General features: G+C 43.7%; 1 protein-coding gene across 2 annotated transcripts in view; it reads right to left on the bottom strand.

The window, feature by feature from the left end:
• Positions 1-24,604, bottom strand: part of LOC138511305 (aquaporin-7-like) — a 339,953-nt gene that overhangs the window by 51,361 nt on the left and 263,988 nt on the right. Inside the window, exon 3 of one of the 2 annotated variants that reach the window (XM_069626864.1) lies at positions 14,429-14,566. The exons of the other annotated variant lie outside the window; for it this stretch is intronic. Within the exon in view, the coding sequence (XP_069482965.1) occupies positions 14,429-14,566 (138 nt within the window). The remainder of the gene's footprint in view (positions 1-14,428; positions 14,567-24,604) is intronic. 2 annotated transcript variants of the gene reach the window in all.

Here is a 24,604-nt window from a genome sequence, read left to right as displayed (position 1 = left end):
ATCTCCCCAGTCTGAATTGGCATCCCTTGGGACCCATTTTTCCTTGGGAGGAGTTCCCCCATCTCTGAAGGAGAAGATCCTTTTCCCAGGATCTTCTGAGGATCCCTCTCCCTCAAATTGGAAGACCTGTACCTCCTCCACAAAGTGGGTCTGTTTGGGTCCTTTGTTTCTCCTACCCCCCCCCCTCTGCTCCTTGGAAGGCAGGCTTTCAGGGGCAGGAGATTTTGTTTCTGGTTCCTGGTTTTCCAGGGGCTGTTTACAAGTTGGGAAGGAAGCTTCCTCCAAGGCTTTACACCCCCCTTCCCCTTGTGCCTCCTCCCTGGGAACCGGTGGGTTATCGGGGTGCTGCACCCGTCATTGTTCTGGAGCACCAGGTCCAGAGTTTGGGGCATTCTGCGGTGGCATGCTCATCTGAGGGTTCTGTTGAGCCCTCAGTATGTGACCCAGATCCTGTGCCATACTTTGGACCTGGCGCTCTAACTGGGAAACCCGCTCAGGCTGATACGGGGCCCTATTTTCTCCCCTGGGCTGATCCCGGGAAGGGTAGCTATCCATTCTCTGGTAATACCCTGGGTTGGGAAGATTCGGGTACCCCTCCACCCTTGGCCTCCCCTCTCCCGGATTAGGTTGTCTGGGCTCAGGGAATTGGGGAAAGAAGGATGGACGATTTTGGGGCTGGAAATTGGGTGGATACCTGGGGAAAAAGTTCTGCCCAGGATATGGTGAATTTCTGCCCTCCAGGGGAAGTTCCCTGGGTCCGGTGCCTGGCTATATCCCCCCCCTGGGCTGGAGGAGTCCACACATAACCCAGGATGGGTCGGTTTCCCTTGTAGCAGGGACTTACATAATCTGGGGAGCTAGGGACTCCATTTGTGGGACTACCTCCTTGACTCCCTGCCTGTGACTGGCCTGAGGGCCTTCTGGTGTTAGAGTTATTTGGTTCAGGCAGGTTTTTAGGCCCCCCATCTCCAAATCTAAAACGGGGGCAACCTTTACCTCTGCCACCTTGGCAGCAGCAGGGATGCTGTTGGTTTTGGGGTTTTTCTGTGCATTATTTTTATTTTCTATGGGCTTCTGCACCTCATAGATCCGGGTAGCCTGTTCAATGACCCAGTCTAGTGACCTGTTCTCGTGAAAATCTCTCACTAGCTGGGTCATGATGTATTTGGGCAAGGCATGGAAAAAAGTATTAACAAACTCTTTGCTGTCTGTGCGCACCCTTTTTGTAGTCTGTGCAAAAACACGCTTTAACTCCTGCACAAATTCTTGTGGGGCCTGATCCTCCCCACATTGCAAATTGTAGGCTGCCTTGCGAGCCTCTTGAGGATTTCTGTGCACAGAAAAATGTTTCAAGATGGCCGTCCTGTATGTGGACCACCTTGAATGGTTTTGGTCCTCCAGCCCCGCAAAGAAACTGGAGTATTCTGGTGAGAAGGTCCACTTTACATATTGAATACAGCTTTGGCTGTCCTTCAAATGGAAAGTCTCCATCATTTGCTCATAGAGCTCCAAGTGTTCCCAAACAGAATACTTGGCGTTCTTATGATAAGGCGTGATGACACTCCTTATTGCCTTTATTTGTTTCAATGGGTCCTTAAGCAAGGCCCTTTTTGCCTTATTGGCCTTTTTGGTTCGGGTAACCCTGGTCCATTCATCCTCCGACTCAGAAGCGCTGCTCCCAGAGGTGCCCGTCTGATCTTCCAGGTTTTCCCGGATTCTGCGAGCCTGGGAATGGCTGGCAGAATGTGGGGACCTGGTCTCCTGTGTCCTGTGACGCTCAGATGAGTCTTCAGATCCCTCCTTGCTACCAGGATTTTATGGGTACCCCCCCCCACTGACCTAACTGGGCAGAGGTTTTCAGGATGCCCTTAGTGGGCCTACTCTCTTGGGGTTCCCCACTAAATTGCACTGTGCTTGGGTGCCCATACCCGGATGCCCGCCCCACCATTCCTGGGTGGTACTGGCCTATGAGCCCCATACGTTTAGCTGGATAGTAATCTGCCAACCCTGTGGCCCCGTGCTCATGTGTGCCAGGGAACATGGGGGTGGCAGAGTCCAGGGACTGGTAGAGGTGAAGGCCTCTGGCACTAGGGCTCCTGAGGTTATGCTCAGGAGTTTCTCTTTCCCAGCGAACCTCATCTCTATCCGCCCCTGCTCCCTGTTGCAATGCAAGAGCCTGCGCTTTCAGTTCCTCAGTTAAGGCCTTACTAGACTCTATCAGTCTCTCCTGCATCGCTACCTGTTGCTGGAGCCTATCATTGTGCAGGCAGAGAGCCTCATTCTCTCTCTGTGCCTCCTGATTGGTCCTGGAGTACTGGGCCAATCTTTGCTGCAGGAGGGTTACCTCCTGAGCTGTGTCCCTATTGGGCCTGCTCCTTTCTTGCCACAGCATCCTCCACCCTCCTAGTGTGCTCTAACAAGTTTTGGTGTTCTTTTTGGAGGTCACCCAGTCCCTGGAGGGCCAGGTGATTTTCTTCCATTTTCCTTTTTAAGTGGCAGACTGCCTGGCCTAAGGTATCCCTTTCCTGACTAAGAGCCTGCATCTATGCCGCCAGGTCGTCCCTTTGCCTTTGGAAGGCACCAGCTTTCTGGCGCTCCTGATCAAACTCTGCCTGGGTATCCAGGTCTTTCAGAATCAATTTATTGCTTTCCTCTTTCTCTCTGTCTAATCGAATTTGCAGGGTGGCTACCTGCTCTGTGCATGCCCTGTTGAAGTCCAGTTGTTGCTCCAGCTTTTTCTGGCTCTACAGAAGGGAGTCCAAACCTTCTTGGTACTCCTACTGCAAGGCCAGAAATCTGGTATCCTGGTCAGCCTTTTCCTGTTGCAGCCTATCCATATCCTCCTTTATTTTAGTAATGTACTGTCTGCTGTCATTTTCTGACTCCTGGCTCCCGTGCAGCCTCTGCTCAGAAGAGACCAGGTCAGATTGGGCCTTTTCTAACGCCATCTGTTGCCTATTTGCCAGATCTTGGCCTTCAGCACATTTGTCCTGCATGACTTCATATATAGATACAAATATGCCGCTATCCTGGCAATCTTATTGTGTTCATCTTTTGCCTTAGGGGACATATATAATTCGCTCAGGGCCACATGTAGGTGACCCTGATCTCTCCATATATCTGACCCTGTTTCAGTGACCTGTTCCGCGATTGCCTGCAACCAGACCGCCTGGTCCTGATGATTCCACTCACCTCTCACAAATAGCTTATGTAAGAGGTGCTCCCTCACTATTTTCATATCTACCACGGTCGTCATGCTGGAGATTGATCTCCCTCCTGACTTGCAACAGTTAGTATTTAATTTTGCAAAACAGACCGTTTCCTTAGAGCGTTCCTTTGAGGGGTGCTTTCACAGTGTAAAACAGCGTGGTGATCTAACCGGATATGTGTATCTGGTCAGTTGGCACACTGTATTAATCTGCACAAGTGGTAGATCTAACCCAGAATTTCCCGGCTCCGAGCCCCCACTTTGTAAGCGGATTCAATTCAACACTACAGCTAAGTCAATGCCTAGTCTGGGATGCTGATGGAAACCCTTATTGATATATTTTTATGTCCAGTTCATGTACTCTGGATGACAACCCTTATATCACAGCCCTCTCTTAGAATCCCCCTGACCTCACTGAGCCAAGAAGTAGGTTTGTTTCGCAAATTAAAAGGTTTTATTTGAAAAATTAAACAATATATATATATATATATATCACACTTCTATAGTAAATTAATATTTGATAGCACACTTGTGAGGATGATAGTGATCAACAATGGATAATGTTACAGTGGTACACTCTTTTTGATGGCTTAGAAGTGATATAGAGAGGATGAAGTAGCTGAGAATGCTTTTATGGCTTCAAGGACGATGCAATGATGAATAAAATGCAGTACGTTTGATATGATTTAGCAAAAGATAATATAATCACTTTTTCTCTGGCAATTCACCGTCCTCCCCCTTTGCAAGGTAAGAAATGGAATGAGAGCACACAGTCTTCAAGAATCCCAACAAAATGCAATACGAATTGCAGTTCCCCCCTAGCAAGCTTAGAGAAAAACAGGTATGCTTTTAAAACACAGGCGAATTACTTTAATGTGGTTTGTAAGGAAGTGAAAAGGTGCTAAAATTGCTTTCAATTCCCTCTAGAGGTTCAGGGTAGGAGATGGCTACTTTATATTAGTTCAGGCTCACTTTAGCAATGCTCAATGTGTAACCAGCAGGTTAAAACGAATTTTAGCAAAGGAAAGCAAGAAGCTGCTGATTTTTACACGTGGCTGAAATTGTGCAAAATGTCAAATCGCGGCAAATGTACTCGCGCACGTCGAGCGTAATTACAGAGGCACTATAAGGAGTAGGAAGCTGGTTCTAGGTTCTTTGGCAAGCGTGGAATCTTAGCTTTAAGATGAAAGTTAAATCTCGTTCCTAGCACAAACGGTTCCGGAGATACAGCCGATTTCCTGAAGGTAGTTTTTCGGATTTTAAATTTAAACGTTCAAAATGACAGATGACAGTTTTCAGTTTAAAAGATGACAGAATGACACGATTCTAGGAGGCAGTTCTACTTAGGTTAAAATAGTTTGGATTAGATTATTTTAAACTAAGAAATTGGTTTTGCACAGTGAGTACTTACACTATATTTTTTAAATAAGCCGTCAAGTTGTGGTCAGGTTGGACGGGACTTCCGGCGGGTGGTTCTGAACAGCGGTCTGGTCTCTGGTTCTGCTCTCAGCACTGCACAGTTCTGGTCTCTCTGGTCTCTCTGGATCTCTGGTCTCTCTGGATCTCTGGAGGTTGATGGATTTGAAGTCTGGAGTCTCCCGGCAAAGCGTCCCGCAAGAAAGCGGAAAGTGAATCCCCTACCTGGGTTTCAGTGGCCCTTTTTATGTGTTTTGAAAATGGGTGTGTGCCTGGGCCTAGCTAAGCCTGCCCCTCTCTACTTGTCATTGGCCCAATTCTCCCCTCTCCCATGATTGGGGGAAGGAAATGGATTGTCATCATGATGAGGTCTGTTTATGGGTCAGAGGATCCTCCCCTGGTCAATTTGCCCACAAATCTATATTTGATTCAAATACATATTTCCCTGATACACAATTTGTTGAAATTACATGTACACATTATATATTCCTTATGGTCCATGCTTGTCCGTCTCTGATCTTCCTGGGGGCTTGCATTCAAAAATGTCAACATTTTGTGCTTTTTGATCGGTTTACCAATATCGTACATTTACCAAAAATTACACAAATGTGCGCAAGGAGTATGGACATTAATTGATGAAGTGTCGGATTTTTAACATGCAGACATTTGGAGTAAGACCCTATTTTCCGCTAGCAACCCCCCTGAATACACCACAGGGCCCTAACACCTCCTAAAACGTGCACAGAAAAATCACAAGAATAATGATATTACTTATATAATTCTGAGAAGTCCGTACTATGAATTATCCATCTTTTTTTAAAATTATGCTCTGGCCCAGATGGGTGTGGTTTAGGTTCCAAAGCACATGGGGGAAGCTTCTGTCTGTCCCCATCTCCAGCTCGGGTGGCTCCCAGAGGCACTTCTCCTCCCACTTTTCCCAAGAGGAAGCCACTTTATGGCCCCCCCAATATAACATTTGCCTGAGTCCAGGACAAGGCTTTGTTCAACCTCCTGCAGGTGCCCCTCCCTTAATCTAATCAGAGAGGTGTCATCTCCTTTTGGTGGGGAAGCAGGAGGCAGCCAGGCCTGGGAATGCAGTTTGATCAAGTTTCTCCTGTCGGGGGTAGTTGTCAGGCGGAATTCAGCTAAATATCACTTTAGTTCCCAGTTTAAATCAAACTTAAAATGTTTACATATACATTAAATAATTACTTCCTTCAAGTCATTTCAGAATATAGTTTTACATTGTATCCACCTCTTAGCAAGTCTTTCCTTGGCCTGGTTTGGGTTCATCTGTTCAGTTTTACACAAAGGTCTGGTGGGTTTAAAACGCTGGCTTTCTGATAGTGGGGAGTACCGGTATTGCATCCATTTTTGAGTTGTCTTGAATTTGACAGGAGATTTTTGCTATTGTTTTGATGGGCATCCTTACATTTGAGTGGTTATGTGGAACCCCCCCCCCCCACAAGAAGGTTCAATCTTTAGAGTGGTCTTGTGCCCATGATTTCAGCAAATTTTTGACATCAGTAAAACGGATTTTTTGAACAAAGGTCTCCGGTATTAGCTATTTTACAATGTTTGGAATGGACATTTGGAGCTTGCACTCAAAGAAACAGAGGTGATTTAAAAGCGCTTTTGCTCTGACAGGTGCTGCTATTTTTCCTTTGGCATCACCTTTCACCCCTGGTGCTTTTGGTATGCGCACAACTGCGCGGTTCTCCTGGACTCTGGGATGGAATGATGGGTGGCGACAGCTCATCCCCACATCTACCCAGTCTATTGATTCAGCATGGGTCAAAACCCTTCACAGCACCGGGTCCATCTTAAGCCCGCTTTAAAGTCTGTGGTAGGCAGACCATCTGCGGGTCTTGTGGTAGCGTTGAAAGATGACCCGAGTTCATCCTTTAAACTTTGGGCAGCGCCAAATGCCTACACGTTACTTGTTAGGGCTGTTATTCATGGTGGCATATATGCGATTCTCAATATTTATTGGAATCCGGTAGCCATCTCCACTGATCGGTTCTTCAGAGATCTTAATGTGTTATTTGATATGGTGGCTGAAGACGAAAGCATTACTTATCTCATTTTGGCTGGTGACCTGAATTTGAATTGCTTCGTAAAAAATGGTGGGCGGCAAAGTGAGAGGTTATTGCGATGGAAATCTCTATTCTCACTTACACATTTTGAATGGGGCTTTCAATTCAGACATCTCCCCTGCCCCAACTTGGCATAGAGGTAGCTCTTCATCAACAATTGACTACGTTTATGTAAACTCTGCGCTATGGTCAGAAATACAGGCGTTTCACGTGTCACCTTCGGTGGCGAGTGACCATGATCTGTTGTGTGCCAGTTGGCAATCAGTGATTACATCTAATAACAGGCCAAAGGCATCGAAAGGTGGATGCCTGGTGGTCAATAGTGGTGGGAACCGCTTATGATGGACGGAGAATGCCCTGATTCGTTTCAACCAAATTCTCCCTGATTCAAATGAAATTGATAATTGTCAAACATCTAATTTGGGCCTGATATATAGTAATGTTATGCAAGATTTCAGTCAATCAAATTCTTCCATTTTGCAAAGAAGGATCCATCTACACACTTTTGATAGGTCCCTACATATTAGGAAACTGCATATCATGCTGAATTAAGAAGATTATCAGGACTCCCCCCCCCCCCCTCTGTCAGAATGGTTCTAACCAAAAAAGTGCGTTTGGCATATAACAACTGGCGAAAAGGGCATGGAGTAATACTCTATCAAAGAGATGGGGCCTACATGTTATCCATATTAGCGGAGAAAAACATATCAAAAATGTGGGCTTCATTAAATCAGGCATATAATAATCATCAAATGGACATGCAAATAGTGGTAGTTGACGTACACCAGTGGGTGACTCACTTTGAACAACTGTACGCACTACCCTCAAATTCCCAGCCTTTGACCTTACCCCAAGGAAATCTGGGCTTTTGGTTACACTTGGATCTAATTGAAATAAAACGATTAATTATGACTTCAAGCAACTCTCAAGCTGTGGGCCCTGATGGGATTTCTAATTTTGTCATGAAAAAACATCTGGAAATTTGGGGTTCCATCCTTTTCAAAATATTCTCTGCCATAAACCAACATCAAAAATTACCAAAGACTTGGATTGAAGAGATTACAGTTCCCATTTATAAAAAAGGCGATCGCCAATTACCTATGAGCTATCGTCCTATCTCACTGTTGGATGCTCCTGACAAAATATTTTGCAGAATTATACTTAAGGAGCTCAACAAGTGGGTGGTCGAAAGTCGATTAAAATACCCACTGCAGTCAGGATTTGTAAAAGGAATGGGTACGATCCCTAACATCATGGCCCTCTAAATGATTCAATCAGAACAAGTCGATGGTGGTCCCCCTGTATATCTAGGCTTCATTGACTTCAAAACCGCCTTCGATTCTATAGATAGATCAATACTCCTAGCCAAACTCAGGCAACATCAATGTCCCCCATCTTTAATGAATTTGGTAATGCTGTTGCACTCAAATACATCCATGCGAGTGAAATTGAACTTGGAAGGCAAGCTGTCACCCCCAACTCTAACATATAGAGGGGTGAAGCAGGCTGTGCCCTTGCATCCTTTTTGTTTAACTTTTTCATTCTTGATCTGGGTCCCACTCTAAAGAACTGTATTACTGATGCACCTTGCATTGGCCAACAAAAGATTGTGTATTTATTATATGCAGACGATTTGGTCCTGCTCTCCGAGACACTTATCGGCCTGCAAAACATGTTGAAACAACTAGGAACCTATGCAATGGTAAATAATCTAATTGTTAATACCACCAAATCACACATTTTAATTTGTAATAATAGCATCTCAAAAAAACATCATCCAAGGTGGTTTCTTCAACAGTGTGAACTCTCTGTGGTCTTGAGATATAAGTATCTTGGAGTTTATATCGAACATAAAAAACTCTAAGCATCCTGACTTGTGAAATTAAATCTAAATTAGAGGCCTTGATATCACAATCAAAGATACTTTTCAGAAAATTTGGGAAATTTTCACTGAAACATGTTTTATCTTTTTATAAGTCAAAGGTAATTCCGATTCTACTGTATGGAGTAGAGGCCTTTGCTCCGCAGGACCGTAGTTTTTGGGATAGTTGGGAAGCAAAATATTGGAAAGCAGTCCTAGAATTATCGCCTGGGACACCTTTGGCGATTTTGCGGTTTGAATTGGGCTTAGTATCCTTGCATTCTCAAGTGTTATGGAAGCAATGTGCCCTTTTGCGAAAATTGTTGGAACGGTTGAAGAAGCCTACTTTCTTGAATGTTTTAGCCCAAAATTTGTTCTCATCCAAAAATGGCATGTCGAGAAAGTAGCGAAACCATACCCTAAATGCGGCAGCTGATGCCGCTGTAACAATTGAGCTTCTTTTAACCAACCCTGATCATGCGAAAAGGAAAATCTATGAATATGATTAGGTTGGTAATATGGCACTGTGCTCTAAACTTAAAGACTTCAATCCTATTGCGTTTGGCACCAAAAGGTATGGAGTTATATCCAATTACTTATTTAAATCCCCAATTCACTTATTTCGACGAAAATTATTAAAATTTAGACTGAACCAATAAGAAACGAAGGACATCTTGTTCGCAAGGAGATTAATTCCCAGAGAGCAAAACTACTGTTGATTTTGTTTGACCAGGGAACAGAGTGAAACTCTACAGCATCTAGTAATCCAGTGCACTGCGTTAAATGAGATAAGGGCAAAATGCTTTGGAAAGAAACTAATTGTACAGAATCTTGTAGACTATGATCAAATATGGAATTTGTTGTTTTCTAATCCGAGATTAACGGTGCAGATTGCAATTGAGCAATTTTTAGATACAGTATTTCCTGATACCTGAAACTGAAAAGTGTGAACACTGATCTTGGCATGAAAGATGACATTTTATTATTTATTTGTGACAATTGTTGAAGTGTTTAATAACTTGTTATGCATTATGTTTTATGTTTATGGGGAATTTCGCAGTCTGAATATACATTATTTGTAACCCTATTATCGAATAATTGAAAAATTGGTTTACCAACTGTAACAAACAAAAAAAATAACAAAATTAAAAAAAATATTGCTTGTGTTTTCTTTCTCAGCTGCAAGACGTTGCAACTGGCCCATTGAGGATTTTAATTTGGTACTAAGGGAATTGTCTGGCAGAAGAACAACACTATACTAAAGGATTTTATGTTCTACTGGCATGTCCACAACAAATACTCTTGAATCGACTTTCTGTTTATTGTTGAACAAATCCATTACGTTCCTGAAAGCGCCCAGATAGGTCAGAAGCTTCTTTTTGGCCATGCTTCTATTTATTATGAGAGGGTTCAAGTGAAGACCAAGGAAATAGAGGCTGTCATCTGTCAATAAGCTGTTACAGGACCCAGATGTTAAACGAGAAATAGAAAATTGCATTAAGGAATATTTTGCTCTTAAACTAGTGGGGAGACATGAGAGATTAGGTGGGATGTGTTTAAGGCTGTACTAAGGGGACACTCCATTGGAAAGAAGGCAAGACTGCAAAAAGCTAGAGCTAGGGAAGCGGAAGACCTCATGAAACAGATTCCATGTAATAATGTCCCCGCAAAAATGTCGCCATGCAAATAATTCGCAGAAAAAATTGCTGTTTTTTGCAGAGACATTCTTACATGGAACATGCGGGGGACACTCCATAACTTCCAATATCTTTTTTTTTTAAAGAGGGAGTGGGGGACACGGCCACAACCCCCTCTTCCCCTATCACTATATATATGGTCACCTATATAATGTCGTCACAAACATTTCTCCGGCGACAGTATATACAACGACCAGATATATAGGGAAATGATTACCTGATACCCTGAAACAGGTAGCTGAAATGGAATAGAAACATAAGTCACATGGTTATCACAGAAATAATATGGCGTCAAGGAAGCAACTTCAAGCAGAGTAGAGGAATAAGGCAGAGTATAAAATAAAGTGTACAAATCAGAAATCTTGTGAACTTGGTCACAGCCCTAACATGCTGCTTTCATTTCAATTTAAGGCTAGGATTAGGGCCAACTGGATCATGTATTTAAACGAAGAAAAAGACATATGTACAAAATAAAATAGGAAATTAGAAGGTTGGTAGGATTTGTGTACTGAGCCACAGGTTAAAGAGGATGGGAATGTTCCAGTGATTCAGACTTTCCTTAATGGAGTCATTCTCCCAAGATTGGCTTTGGATGTTTGAGAGAGTCCTGAATGATCAATCTCAAGATCCTGATATCAATTGAGGCTCTGAAAATCTCTGTGCCCAGATGGCTGTCTCTCAGTTTTATAAAACATTCCAGAAACATTTTCTGGAGGAAAGTACATTTTTTCTTTACTTATAAGAAACACCTGGCTGTCGCCTACATCCATGGGAGAATCAAGTAACTGCGTTCTTCCTAAGCCAAATAAGGACCCTTGCTTGTGCTACCACTGTAGACAATGTGACAGGGCTCCTTATCCAGCACTGTCAAGGGAGGGAGCCTGATGCCTAACATCTCTACTGGAGCCGGAGTGCCTAGCACCAATTCCCTCCTTACCTGCAAAGATGGCGGCATGGGACAAATGAGGAGCCGACAAGGAGAGACATGCAGCCGGAGATCGCACAAGAAGACACCAGTGCCAAAACAGGACACTGAAGACACTTTGCTGCGTGAGCCGGCCCAGCACAGCAGCCACAGCCCGCAGGTTGCTGTGAAGGGGGGTGGTGTGTGTAATTCCCCTTGAGGATGGCAGGTCTGGGAATGGTGCAAGAAGGGAGAAAGATGCTGTCAAGCCCAGTGAAGCATCATGGAAGAGAGAGAGGTTTGAGCAGTTAATATTTGCTGGATTTCGTGTATAAGGGAGACCCACCCACTAAATGAAAAAAGGACACACTAGCCCACCAAGAGTGTTATTGGTTAAACAGGCCTACAAATAGGTCATGATAATAGGGTACATAAGGTCCCTATACCCCATTACATTGCACAGGTTAGAAACATATCGGGACCGAGTGAAGAAGGAGATGGGTCTTAAAGTCCTTTTGAAGCCTCTCAAGCTCTACCTTGTAGAGATAGTGGTAGCACAGAGGAGAAGTAGTAATGAGAAGTGGTAGTTGCATTGGTGGTAGTACATCACAATTAGAAGAGAAAGAGGGGGGAAGTAGTATTAGAAGAAGAGAAGTGGTAACAGAAGCAGAGATGTAGTGGCGGTGGTAGTACCAAGGCGAGGTGGCATTAGAAGCAGTAGTAAGGTAGAAGTAGCAGTAGTGGTAAAGAAGCAAAGCAGTAGAAGAGTTGGAATAGTAGCAGAGGAGAGGTAGTAGTGGGAGTGAGTCAAGGAGTAGAGAAGGAGAAAGAAGTTAACATCTGAGGGTGGAGGTAGGAAGGTGTCTAACATTGGTGGAGAGGAGAACACAGAGTGAACATCAGAGTAGCGGGGCAAGTTGAGTGTGCACGAGTCCTGGCCGACTCAAACAGCGTGAACAAAGGCACCATCCCTGAACGTCCTTAGAATAATAAGACTAGGTTAGGGAAGGCTATAAGTCCCTTAAGGAGTCAGATAGCCTGTGTATTAGAGGGGCCACTTTTAGTCTGATATAGAGTATAGGCATTAGCGGTCATCTTTCTATAGCACTAACACAGAGGGAAGTAGGGAGAGCGAGGGACAGCCCTAGTGCCAAATTCTCCAAGACCTCGGATGGCCGTAAACTTTCTAGGAAAAGCAACAGTCACTCTGCCTGTACTGATAATGAATGAATACCCTGTGATCATCAGTAGGTTCAGATTGGTTCTTTGAAGTGACCCCAAACACGCAAATTCCTCTCATCAACATACATGTTAAGATTTATGGCTGTAGCCCCAGCTCTGTGATCACCATGGGCAGGGTTCAGTGTGGATGTGTTCCAAATAGGCAGACTGCTGATAACGTAAGGAAGATTGATAGATGTTTCTCACAGGAAGGAGTGCATTAAATTGCAATACACGGGGCTGCCTCTGTGGGGTGTTTTGTTAGGATGGTGATGCCTAGAGTAGGCTTGGAATCCCGTTTCAAAGGGAAGGGGTGTTATTTATCTGAATCCCCAAGCTTACCTCGGCATCCGTTAAGTGTACCCTATTCCCCCATTACTCTTTGCTCTAACGGTTAAACCCTTGGCCCAAGCCTTTAGAAGCTGCAAATCAGTCTGGGGTACTAAGGGTTTTTCCAGCCCTACACAGATGAGATACCTCATGGAATATAAGCCGACGTTCTGTAGGTCTATGTGAATAATCTCATAGAATTTGAGTAAGTAGGTGACAATTTGCGATCCATATTTCTCCTGACGTATCATCTTTAAGCTTGCAACCTATCTTTAACTATTGTATTGAATCTGTATATAGAGAGGATTGCTTGCCATATTACTACTTTGAACATTTTCTGATACTATATTGAAGGATGTTCAGTTGTAAACCTCCCAGCAATAAGGCTTATGTTTGAGAAATATGAAACAATACAAATTACTCCAAAATACAGCTGACATCACCTACAAAGCAGTCACAAACAAAATACTCAAAAAATAGTCATAGTCGCCCCTCTTTGGATAGGTACCCACTCGAGAGTCCGTAGCCTCCCTTTAGATCACTGTACCTTTCACAGAAGGGAAATATCCATTTGCCTAACAATCTTTGTTCCGCCCACATGGGCAGTCCAGCAGTGAAATGCTAGGGCAATTCTCTTTTGAACAAGAGCACTAACAGCAACCCCAGGCACGCGTTTCATCCTTGTTGGGCCTCATCAGTGAGGTGGAGCTGTGCCTCTCTGAGCACAGTGAGCAAAGGGTCCACGTCTGGATTACCCTAGGAAACTTAGGGTGACTAAACCTAAGTCCCTTAAAAATCAATAAATAGTCATATTTCTCACATACTCCGATAACAAACACTGCTAAATTACCTGTTCTTTGGGAAGGTACCCACTTTAGAGTCTGCAGCCACACTTTATCTCATTGTACCTTTCACAGAAGGGAAATAGTTGGGCCTCATCAGTGAGGTGGAGCTGACCCTCTCTGAGCACATTGAGGAAGGGGTCCACGTCTGGATGAACCCAAGAAACTTATATTTACCTGCTGAAAAACCCACCATCTCCAAAGGCGAATGTGGAGTGAAGACACTAGGAAACGGGCCATGTTCCTTTAAGCATCCTGTCTCTGAAACAAGTTCCCAATCTAGATAGGACTGGCCGCCTTCTGACTACACTTCCGGAGGACTTGAAAACTCTCCTCTTCATATAACATATCGCCCATTGCTGATCGTTCCACTAAACCCAACTTTTTCTCCTCTGGAGCTCTTATCCCCCCACTATCTATCGCGAGTGCCTCTGCTACCCCTGCACCCTACCTGTAACTTTCTGGGTCTGCCCCTATGTACAGCACTCCGGGGCTTCCCAGCTAGGTTGGCTCTGTTTAAATCCCATACATACATGCATGCAATGCTCCAATCTACTGTTCCACCCACTGTTGCAGCACTACAATATCGGTGCTAAACAGCGATAGATGCAAAACTGTGCAACTAAATGTGTCTGTTGCCTCCTGTGAGAATAGCCTTTGCACACCCCCTATATCTAAAATAGCATATCCATTTGGGCAATAAGCTCAGATTTGGAAAAACTGAAAAAGAGACCCAGAGAGATCCCAACAGGCATGCGAAAGACAGAAGAGTTGTTTTGGTAGCTTACACGCAAGCACTGTAAATGAGACATCAATCACATTTCACTAGCATACCAAAAGCAAGTCTTAGTACCATGATAGAGACAGTATACCACAACAGCTGCCAGGAACGAACCCAGGCACTGTGCCAGTGCATACAATGGCAGCTTTCTCCATGGAAGGTTTCCCAGGATGCAGTTTGTTAAGGATACAGAAGTATTCATATGTGCTCCTATAAGAAACAAAAACGAATGCATGTTATGGTAGCTGCATCTTCCGCCAGGCGGCTGTTTAGCATGATTTATGTAATGATCAGAACAGTATTAAAGGATTGGGGACATGAAGCATAGAGTAAGAACACCCAATCGTTCAGTTAAATACAGTGAAAACATGTGTCTTCCTGTACATCTCAGACATGGCTTTATTTGAAATTGATAGGGCCTAATTCTCCAAATTTGATTTTCATGCAAGTGTTGGAATGTGCTATTGCGTACCCTTCACTTGCCTGAAAAAAAGGTTTGCCCTTTTTCACAAAGGAAATGAGAATGTGGCATCAAAGGTTAGCACATTCGGATCCCTGTGTGCCACCCTGAACCACAGCTGTGCTAAGTAGTGTGCTTAAGAGGGCGGTCCATATATTTCTAATTGCTTTTCGAAATGACAAACGGGATGGCCTTAAAAATGCACTGTAAACAAAAACATCCCCTGTGCCTTTTAGAATGAGAGGATCAATTCGAACCGGGTTCATGCGTTTTCATAAGTAGGAAATTTGTGGTAGATATAATTGCTGCTCATTGCATTTCCATCCCACAGGAAGGGAAACCAATTCTTGTTTTCAGCATTTCCTGTGATTGGGAAATGCGCTCCCAGCAACCATGTGGGGACTGGGGGCCAATCGTAAATTAATGTTGAAACAGCGCTTCCGATGCTACCTACAAGTGGGCGGGGCAGTACATCTTGTGCACTGGCTCACTTCTCTTCAGAAACATGCAGGTTGCCTTTGTGAATGAAATCAGCCGCGCGTTTCATAAAATCATGCAGGCAAAACTAAGCTTTTTGTTCAGGTGGGTTCGTGGCCAAGCATGACATTGACACTGGGCAGGAACAGGAAACATCTTTACTGAGTTCCAGCGCCGGGCACAGGGTACAGAAATACATTTAGGCCACATCAGGTAAGTTACTAGGACAGACATCCCCCAGCATCCTCTCTGTCAACCCATCTTCTCAACTGACATTCACAGAACCATTCAGAACATAACATCCTCACACACAGAATTCCATGCCAGTCACTCACAGCATTCAATGCATGCAGGGCAGGGTGCAGGGAAAGACAAGACAAAACATGTCTTACCCCTCAAACAACACAAGACATACCCAAGAAGCAACAGACATACAGGCACACGCAGCCCTACACATGTACATCTGTCTGCTTCATCTGTGGGTTTGCATGACAATGTAATTAACCCCCAATAACCGAACTGTGCCCCTCTGTTTTTTCTACTCAGTAAAAGAGGAACCCTACAACAGGAAAACAACTAACACACTAAGCAAGGCCTCTCTCCTTTTCTACTAAGAGCAGTGGTCGAAGTGAATGAAAAGAAGTAGTGGAACTATGTTCCCTGCTGGCCTGCACCCACTCCCCACAAACCCCATCACCACTTCCCCTCCCACACACAATACACACACCCAAACACTTGCACCTGCTGTTTAAGGGAACGTTCAGTGCGCCGCACTGAAAGTGCAAGTTTCAACTTCTTCCTACACTTTTATTTTAAAACGAAACCATTCCGGAACGGTTCCTTTTTAAAATAAAAGTATAGGAGCTGTAAAAGGTAAATTTAAAAATGTATAGGAGCACCGCTCCCGCTCACTTCGACCACTGACTAAGAGAGAGACTCACACAGCTTACTCCAAAAGTGCCCCTCTCTCTTTCTACTGAGTGGGAGAGAAACACCAAAAGCAAAATCCACAACTATGTTCCTCTCACAACAGCAAACACCTGACCCAAAAACCAGGTCAGGCACACAACAACTGGGCAGGCAAACACATAGAATAAGAAAGCCACCCACTCCACACACGCTGTATCAAAGCCAAGATCAACTTCCTGAAAAACGCATCATAATTTAACTGCAACCAACTGGCTGCCACACCATAACGTGTCTCATAACTAACATGGCAGAGTACTCAAGTACACTGGGTATCCGACACCCCTCAGACAGAGCACTCCAAGTACTCTGGGTATCAGCACCCGACAATAAGCCTGTGCAAGGGGACCACACATCACCCTCAAAATTGAAAACCAACAACCGACCACACAGAGGATAGCTCAGAGACAACATACTTGCCCTGGAAGCAAGACAAGGCGCAGCAACACAGGTTTGATCCCTGGATCCGCGCTTGGAAACCTCTGGGTATTAAGCACATTATAAACAACCAATTACAATTGCACACTAAAACAACAGCAAGCGAACACCAACATGTAAAACAGCAAGAATTCTTATCTTGTTTACAAAACCATAAAATTCAAAATTGCTCACTGAAACACATGAATGAAAAGTTTATTCCAAATAATGCATTTACAACTCTGCACTTAGGACGTCCATGCCCTAACTGGGTATGTTAAAAAGTCCAACATGTAGGAAGAAAATGTTAAAACATTGCTAAAATATACCTTACTCTTCGCATGCATCCATAACTTGCAAATTACCCTTCCTAAATTGGTAGGGTATACTACCCTACCAATTTAGGAAGTCCATCTCCTATCTAACGTCTACAATGGAAAGTCCAACCTGTAAGACATTTTTTGATAGCATAGCTAAGTACAGTTCACCCTAAATCTCAGCAACCTTCCCATAGTACATATTTACATAAATGTATACGGATGTCACAACATCCAGCAACACAAACCATGAACAGATGTCAATATTCAACGGACCTCACATCACAACTATTCCGTAAACAACTAATTCTCCCTCAGTTCGCTTGAAATCTCCTTGAAGAAATTCCAAAATTCAGGAACAAGTTCCTGCAACACTACGAGGTAACTATTTTCAGGCGAACTCAAAACAGAAAGCCAAACAGAATAACAAATAGAGCAAAAAAGGGGTTATAACTGCTGCATTTTTCTCCATCACCTCCTCCTGGAGTGACTCAAAACAGTCCTCTCATCTCCCTTCACAATACCTTCTGGAAGCACACGGCCCAATCAAAGCTCCCACTCCTTCCCCGACACTCCTGCTCTTATTGGCATTAACCTCTTCCTCAGCACCCTTTGTCCGCTTTGCTGAAGACTCCCTTGTGTCATTATTGCTCTCCAGGCCCCTTCTCTTCATGGGTCGGGGGTCTCTTCTGAAGCCCTCAACCTCCTGTTTTCCGTTCCGATCCAGCCGAACAGCAATGTCCCTCCACTGTAATGGAAGTCAACAAGAAAGCACCTGCTGACGCAGCTCCCTTGTACTAACAGTCATCAGAGAGGACGTCCAACCTTCCAAAACATTATCACTCTAACTCCGACATCGAGGTGAGGGGAGCTCCTCTCCGTTCAGTTGCTCAGGATGCCATCACTTCCCCAGCCGCCACCTGCAGCTGCATATGGCCGCACCGAGCAACACTGCTCACAGTGAAAGCTGCTGCCCACTCCCCTCACATCACCACAGCAACGCCTGAGCCGCAATGCTCTCTGGAACGAAATTGGGGTCAAAACGCTTTATGGAGCTAGGCCTGCTTCACAAGGTCAAATAAGGAGGTAATCCCCACAACTTCGGCCCTCAACGCGGCTCACACTGTCACCACAGTGGCACTTACTCCCCAGCACTGCTCCTCTGTCCACTATCTTTGCCTATGCTCACCTCGCAGCAAAATCACTGCTGTCTTGTCTTTCCCTGACAGACCTCTTTGGCACTTGCCCAGGTGCAGCTCACTGGATACTAGCCTCTAACCAGCTTTTCACTGCCCCTCACAACAAAGTCGCTGTCTGCCTACTGGCAAATTCGCTCACCCTGGCAATATCGCTGTCTGCCCCTTGCAGACACGATAGGCCCCCAGGACCTGGCGCTGCCTCCTCACATCAAAGGCTGGCGCTCAATGGCCACACTGCAGCCTGCAGCGTTCCTACCTAGAGAGGATCTTCTCATGGTTTGGTGGGGCGGTGGATGTCCATTTCCTGTTCAGGTGCTGTCCCCCCAGCAAAGCTAGCATCATGGTTGCCAATGTTAAGGTGGGTTCCTGGCCAAGCATGGCACTGACACTGGTGTAGGAACAGGAAACATCTTTACTAAGTTCAAGCTCTGGGGACAGGGTACAGTAATGCATTTAGGCCACATCAGGTAAGTTACTAGGACAGACATCGACCAGCATCCACTCTCAGTCAACCCATGTCTCAACTGACATTCACAGAACCATTCAGAACATACCATTCTTTTTAATGAATTGTTTGAGTAAGGTATAGAATGAATATGTTTGGTGGATTATGTGAGTGGGGTGGAGGTTGATGTAATGTGTCTTTGTCTTTAGTCTTGTATGTGTATAAGTGTTGTTTGTGTTGTTAAAGTTCACATTGGAGTGTGAGGAGAGATTTTCAGATAAGTAATTGCTGTTGACTGAAGGTTATTATTGTCAAAGGAACTGTTATGTATATTGTTGGGTTTTTTTGTTGTTTTTTTTTACACTCGCCAATATGTTTTAATGTTGTTCATGGTTTAAAATTAAATAAAGTTGATAAAAAAATAAATAATAAAAAAACATACCATTCTCACACACAGCATTCTATGTCAGTCACGCACAGCATTCCGTGCATAAAGGGCAGGGTGCAGGGAAAGACAAGACACAGCACTCTTGTTTAATTGCAGGCCTATTTGAGAAACAGAGCCATAGTTATGATATGATATGAGGATATGATATGGCATTTGTAACGCTCCTATACACAAGTGTTGCACATCTCCTCTTGGACAAACATCACACTACGTTAAAACAGTATTAAGCCATGTGAGGCTTCAATAAACCTCCTCTGTGCCCCAGAAATATTTCCATTGTTTTCCTGCACATTTCCCCCCAAATTCAGTCCATATTTGCGTGCCATTATTCACACCATTATTTATTTATTTAAATGATGCATTCATTTACATTGTTCGCCGAAGCCCGCACACTTCAAAGGACAGGCGGAAATTTAAACAGGACAAAGACTCAGGATGAATTAGGATCTAACAGGGGTAATATGCTTACTTGAAGAGTAAGGTCTTCAACGCCCTGTGAAAGACCCTGCTATTTCATTCCAATCTAATAGTCAGTGGAAGAGAATTCTATAGCCTTCCTGCTCTTACAGGACGGATCTGCCCAGCCTGTTTGTGCGTCTAAAGTTTAGGCAATTGACCTGGCCCAAATTTCCCGAGCGAATGGCTCTACTTGGTACATAATGGGAGATAAGTGCTTTCCAATAGGTCGGGGCTGTACCAAAGAGGCATCGATGCATAATGGTATTTGATTTAAAGGCGATGCGGTCCTTCAACGCCAGCCAATGTAGATCTTTCCTGTCGGATGAGGTATGTTCACCTGTTGGTTTAGTCTTAATGATTCACACTGCGTTGTTCTGTATTGTCTGGCATCTTGCCAGGCAGGAGCTATTTGCCTCAATTAGCAGAGCGTTGCATAAATCCAGCCTCGAGAGGATAGCTGTTCGGGCGATAGTGGCACAATTCTTTTCATTAACGAATGGTTTGATGGGGCTAAGCAGATGAAGATGGTATTGGTAGCTCTTGTTGATTTGATTCACGTGAGCTTCTGCACTCAATCAGCACTCCATTGTAATGCCAAGTGTTTTTACCTTATCCTGAGCCGGAATAACACAGCTCTTGAGGTTACTCGTGTGGGATGTATTTACCCATGCATGCGAGCCCTACCTCAAAACTGTGCAGTACTGACATGGAAAACATCATGATGGCCAGAGCTTCCCAGAAAATGCACAGGGAAGTGCATGAAGAATAGGCTGCCACCCATTTTTGCCGATGTTATGGGCACAGAAGGACACTGCCTAAAACCACCATTGGACTATCCACACAGTAGTCTGAAACCATTGGGAATGGCAATGCTGATTGCCAAAAGCAAACCCATAACTGTTGGGAATTCATTTTCTTAAATCCCAAAAAGGGGTGCAGTACCAGTACTCACCACTATCCAAAAGCCGGCGTTTTAAAACCACCAGATTTTGTAGAAAACTGAATAAATGAACCCAAAGCAAGCCAAAGAAAGACTTACTGAGAGGTGGATCCAATGTAAAGTTATATTCTGAAGTGACTTGAAGGTGTATAACAAGACTGGCTGACCTGTGGATTTCAGCAGTTTAAGTAAATTTGGACTGAAAGACACTACAAATCTAAATGTTCAAATTGACTGAGTGACCTACTTTTGAGTGTCACATAGGTTGAAATTGTTTAAATGTCATAGTTTTAAACTTAGAATCAGCATTCTAGCTGCATATGTAAAAATGTTTAGTTTTATTTGAATGCAGAAACTGGGGAACAAAAAGTGACATTTTATCTGAAACTTGGCTCAAGGAACTGAATTCTGCCTGGCAACTACCCCCCATCAGGAGTGAAACTTGAGTCACAGCTGTGTTCCCAGGCCCATCTGCCTTTTGCTGGCCACACTAAGGATATGCCATCTCTCTGATAATTGAATTAAGGGGAGCCCCACAGAATACAGGAGCTCTGAACAAAGCCCTGTCCTGACTCAGGCAAATGTTTTATTGCAGATGTCGTAAAACAGCTTCCTCTTGGCAGAAGCTGGGAGTGGCAGGGTCTCTGAGCTTGGCAGAAACTGGAAAGACTGGTTTCTGTACCATGTGACCTGAAAAGACACACCTCTATAGCCAGAATATGGTTTTAGAAAAAGATGAATAACTCATAGTACGGACTTGTGAAAATTATTTAAATGATACCATAATTCTTGTGATTTTTCTGCCCACATTTTAAGAGGTTTTTCGAACAGGTGGCATTTTCAGGGGGGTTTTAGCGGAAAAGAGGATATTACTCAAAATGTGTGCATGTGAAAAATCTGACACTTCATCAATTAATGTCCATAGTCCTTGCGCACATGTGTGTAAATTTGGGGTAATGTCCGGAATTGCAAACCAGTTAAAAAGTGCAAAGTATTGCCATTTCTGAATGCAAGCTCCCAGGAAGAGCAGAGTTTGAACAGGAGATACCTCCTGTGATATGTGAGGGGTGCATATGATTTTAAAACAATATGTACCTCTGCAAATATGTATTTGTTTCAAATCTAGATTTGTGTGTAAGTTGACAGGAGGAGTGGACTTTCTGCAGGCTGTAAAATGACATCACCCTGACACAACTTAGCTCCCCCAATCAAGTGAGAAATGGAAGTTTGACCAATTAGAAGCTGAGAGAGAGGTAGGGTCAGTGATGCTAGAACACACCCACATTCTAAACACATAAAAGCAGACAGACAGGACAGATAGGGACTTTCAAATCCATTTGCAGCTGGAAGCTCTGCCGGGAAAATCCATACTTTACCTCCATCAATCTCCAGAGAAAGCTGTGCAGAAAGATCCAGACTTTAAATCCCTCAATCTTCAGAATCCAGAGAGAGAGCAGACCCAGATCACTGTGAAGTGCAGAGACCAGAGTCCCATCTAAAACCTGACCAGATCCATGGCGAGGCCCATTTAACTCAAGAATATAGTGTGAGTACCTAGAAAACTGTGCAGAACCAATCTCCTAGTTAAAATAATATAATTCAATCTAGTTTAATCTAAGTAGAACTGTCTCCTAACTGTCACCTGTCATTTGCAAAGCTGTCACCTGTCATTTTCTAGTTGCAAGCTGCACTTGTTTTTTTTTTTTTTAACTTTAAAATTTCAAATCTGAAAAACGACCTTTATTTAATCGCTCATATCTCCGTGACCGTTTGTGCTAGAGACTTGCAGTAACTTTCCTCAGAAAGCTTAGAATCGTGGCTTTTCCAGGAACCTAGAACCGCATTCCTACCCCCTATCGTTTTGCCGCAATCGTGAACAACGCACTCGCGAATTTACCGCGATTTGCAAATTTCTCCACGTGTAAAAATCTGCTGCTGCTTGCCTTTCAGTTGCCAAAAATTCGTTTAACCTGCTAGTTACACCCTAGGTCCTTGCTAAAGTGAGCCTGGACTAATATTAACTTGATTTCACTCACCCTGAACTTCCTAGAGGGAATTAAAAACATTTTAGCATATTTTTTCACTCCATTGCCAGCACATATAAAAGCATTTTGGGCCTGTGTTTCCAACTTCTGTAGTCTAAGCTTGCTGGGGTTAACTGAATCACATTTAATTGCATTTCTGAGAACTGTGTGCCTCCCTTCCATTTCCTTGCATAGCATAAAAGGGGGGGGGGGGTGAATTGTCCAAGAAAGTGATTACATTGTCTTTTGCTGAAATCCTATCAAGTTATTTTCTGTATTGCATTTTCATTCCACATTGCATCCATTTGAAACCATAAAAGTATTGTTGCTATCTTATCCATCCTATAACCACTCATCATTGATTATAAAGAAACCATAGAAGTATTGTTGCTATCTTATCCATTTCATGTCAACTCCTTTGTGATTATCAAGAAGTGTGCTAGTGCCAGATTCTCCGTTGTTAATCTTTATCATATCAGATTAAGTGTGCTATTCAATTATTAATTTATTATAAAGCGCGATATAATATATATTGTTTAAATTATCAAATAAACCTTTTAACTTGCAAAACAGAACTACTTCTTGGCTCAGTGGGGTCAGGAGGATTCCAAGAGAGGGGTGTTATATAGGGGTAGTCATCCAGAACGCATGAACTGGACATAAAGATATATCAATAAGGGTTTTCATTCAGTATTATAGACTAGGCGTTGACTTAGCTGTAGTGTTGAATTGAATCCTCTTACACTCGGGACTCAGGTTAGCGCGGGCCTGCCAAGAGATGAAAATGAGCAGTTCTGTTTTGCTGCCATTTTGGCACATCCAATTCCTGGTCATCCAGGACTCGACAAGGCCATAGGCACCTCGAAGGTTGTTGGAGTCCTGTGCCATGGAACAGATCAGTCCGAACATGAAGCCCGCTGACACTGAGGTTCTCGGGGTGGGAGCTCCTATAACCCACCTGTTCTTGGGATATCTGTCCTGAGCAGATCAGAGCCTGCCCGATTCATGTTATGAGAGTGAAGAACCTAGGTGTACTCTTTGATGCTCCCTCAAACACCAAGTATGTCATGCTAAGATCCAAATTCGATTCAACACGGATATGCCGTCCCCACCAAATGACATCTGCTTCCGAAGGTGCAGCAACTAGACTAGGCACATGACAGCTTTATGCACATCAGTATCTGCCGTAGTTCACAATCTGGACCTGTTGGCAACTATGCTTCTTCTCAACCATGACATCGGAACGTCTAATCAGGTCTAAAGTGGGAGAGTCCGAGTTAGTTTGGTTCCCTACAGCTTGTACACCTGCAAGCGGGGCCGGATTACCCAGGTGGCACCAGGATCCCCCCGAATCACAAAGGACCCACCTGATGCAGATGAATTTCAACACATCGCTTTTTATTTCATACTTGCCGTCACACTTATGTCTGTAAGACGCGCATGTGCAGTTATCTGCCATTAAACGCACGCTCAGTTCGGAACATATCTTTTCGTGCACTGACTGAAATGTGAGCGCACCGCTGTAATGCTCAGTTGCACACAGCTTTGATGCAGATAAGGTATATATATTAAAGGGGTACTTCAACTGAAAGAAGAAAGAGACCGTCAAACTGTCATGAATTGTGCTACAAAATACTACACTCTTTTACATCACAAACTGAAATGGCAAATATATCATGTAACAAGAATTCTATTTTCATTTAGTACTGGGACAGTTTCAAAGAGAAAACGCAAGTGTAAGGCCTGTTTCCTAGAAGCATTCATTACCTCTGCTGTCACATTACCAAAAGTGCTATTGACATGAATGTTTTCTCTCTAATAAAGGACAGTCAGGATATGTTTACAGTATAAAATATTCGAGCCATTTAGTTTGTGTGACATTGTAAATAAATGTGTTTTGTAGCAATGCAGGTCACAATTAATTTAAGATCTCTATGAAAGTGTTATGGTACAGCATCTACCGGCTATATACTTAACTGTGTTTTACGATAGTGACAAAACAGGGGGAAAAGGGTTAGGCCTCTGGGAGGAGGGTTTGCAGGGCATTTTCCAGACACTTTAGCTCACCACAGCGAACACTAGAGTCCATTAGCACC

The sequence above is a fragment of the Ambystoma mexicanum genome, chromosome 6p, assembly GCF_040938575.1.
Source record: "Ambystoma mexicanum isolate Mex_15411 chromosome 6p, UKY_AmexF1_1, whole genome shotgun sequence".
In the NCBI taxonomy this organism is placed as follows: Eukaryota; Metazoa; Chordata; class Amphibia; order Caudata; family Ambystomatidae; genus Ambystoma; species Ambystoma mexicanum.
The sequence above is the reverse complement of the archived record's forward strand: the minus strand, read 5'-3'. Positions and strand labels throughout refer to the sequence as shown.